Raw genomic sequence first — 1,731 nt, 5'->3', positions numbered from 1 at the left:
CGCGCTGTTGCTACGACCTACGAGAGCACATCTCAAGAAGGATTGGCGGCGCTAGGTTTCGAGGCTCGACTCGTTTTGAAAGGCCTGCGAGCGGGGTCAGACGGTGTACGGGAAGAATAGAAGAGCGGGCTTGGTCTCGAGGACGACAAGATCTTGCGCGACGCTGAGGGCGGCATCGTGGGGTTGAGGAGGAAAGTCGCGAAGGGGCGGGTGGGCGATTGGCCTCTACGATGCGCTTTTGTGTTGCGGCCCGAATGTCGTACGTCTATTTCGCTCTCAACGCAGCTTTCGCTTCTCACTGAGATCGCAGGGATGACGAAGACAAGAAACTTTACCAAGACGCAACCCAAGAAGAGCTCGGGTTTTGGAGCTCTTTTACGCTCACGGCCACGTCTCGTCTTCGTCCCCTTCCTGGCTCTCTGAAAGCCCCGATTGCACTTGGACAAGACATACAGGCTGGTCAAGATGCATTGCCCGTCGTCATCATGGGCTGTCTCAAGCAGCTATTCGGCGGCGCCGAGTGTGTCACGAGCCAAGCCCTTAATCGGTTCACCAATCGAATCGAGCAGACCCCGCGTTTCGAGGCTCTTGAACTAGTCAGGCCTTTCCCCCCGTACGTCTTCAGCCAGGACGGAGAGCGCGACCAGTGAACGACTACGATCCACAACACAAGATTGCCACTGGTGACAGCAATGTTTGCTTCCCCCGGTTGTCCTTCATCGTGGGCTCAGCCAGCCCGAAGGCCAGGCAGGGCCGCAAGTCCGCGTGGGCCTTGAGCGCCTGGTACGACGCCGTCTTTTCCGGGACGAGCACTATGTCTGAGCCTGCTGGTGCAACACAACAACACCGCCTCTTACGCTTTATTGTCGCAAGTCGACACTTTCCCCGCTTCCCGGAAGCAGGCTTATTCGCCTTCAATATCCACTCGAATACCTCTCACCCCCACTTCCTCCTCGGCAATGAGACGTCTTCACCAGCTAGCACGAGTCCCCAGCTCCGCACTTGAGCCACAGCGACACGGAGCTACCTTGCGCACTCGACGACCCCGAAGAAGACGAGAAGAATGCCGACAGGCCTGGCCGGCGCGACGCAAGCACAACGAGCACAACGAGCACGCCAGAGGGTTTCGCGGTGCCGCACAGTCTGCTGCGAACGCCGATTCGTGCCACAGCCGGCGCGGCTCAGAGAAGACATCGCATGGCAGCGCGACCAGTTTCTCGCTTCCCGCGATCGTGCGTCGCACCACACTGGCGACGACGAAGTTGAACGCCATCGGCGAGGGCGAGACCAAGCGCCGGTCGCTCTCGCTCGAGAGCCGCAAGACCAACGGCGTCGAGTTCGCGTGGGGCATCGCTTCGTGACTTTTTCCTTGGCTATCGTCGTCCGCCGGTAGGCCTTGCTGTGTGACGACTCACACTTGGCGGGCGTCCTTGCACTGCGATTTTCACCGTAGATGAGGTGGATCAACGCCATGGCATTCATGTAGAGTCACTTGTATGTATGGCGTACATTTATAATACATTTGCTTTCAATGCAACATATTCCTGTGCTACTGGAACTATGGTCCATCTATGCGCGAAGGCGTACAACATCCTGAATACACTATTACGTATGATTACTGTGCAATTTGCCCAGGTACCTATTCAATTCTGAGAAATTCAGTCTGTACCCGCTCTTGAACACTACATTGTGCCCACAGTATCCCACGATGCCCCCGCGTTGCCAGCCTAG

At 57.1% G+C, this 1,731-nt stretch overlaps 1 protein-coding gene across 1 annotated transcript; it reads left to right on the top strand.

Moving 5' to 3' along the window:
• The first annotated feature begins 287 nt into the window (after positions 1–287).
• Positions 288–1,592, top strand: PHACADRAFT_266538 (uncharacterized protein). Its single transcript, XM_007403253.1, has one exon. The coding sequence runs from the start codon at positions 960–962 to the stop codon at positions 1,359–1,361; it is 402 nt and encodes a 133-aa protein (XP_007403315.1). The 5' UTR covers positions 288–959; the 3' UTR covers positions 1,362–1,592.
• Positions 1,593–1,731: the final 139 nt, after the last annotated feature.

The sequence above is a fragment of the Phanerochaete carnosa genome (assembly GCF_000300595.1).
Source record: "Phanerochaete carnosa HHB-10118-sp unplaced genomic scaffold PHACAscaffold_925, whole genome shotgun sequence".
Taxonomy (NCBI): Eukaryota; Fungi; Basidiomycota; class Agaricomycetes; order Polyporales; family Phanerochaetaceae; genus Phanerochaete; species Phanerochaete carnosa.
The sequence above is the reverse complement of the archived record's forward strand: the minus strand, read 5'-3'. Positions and strand labels throughout refer to the sequence as shown.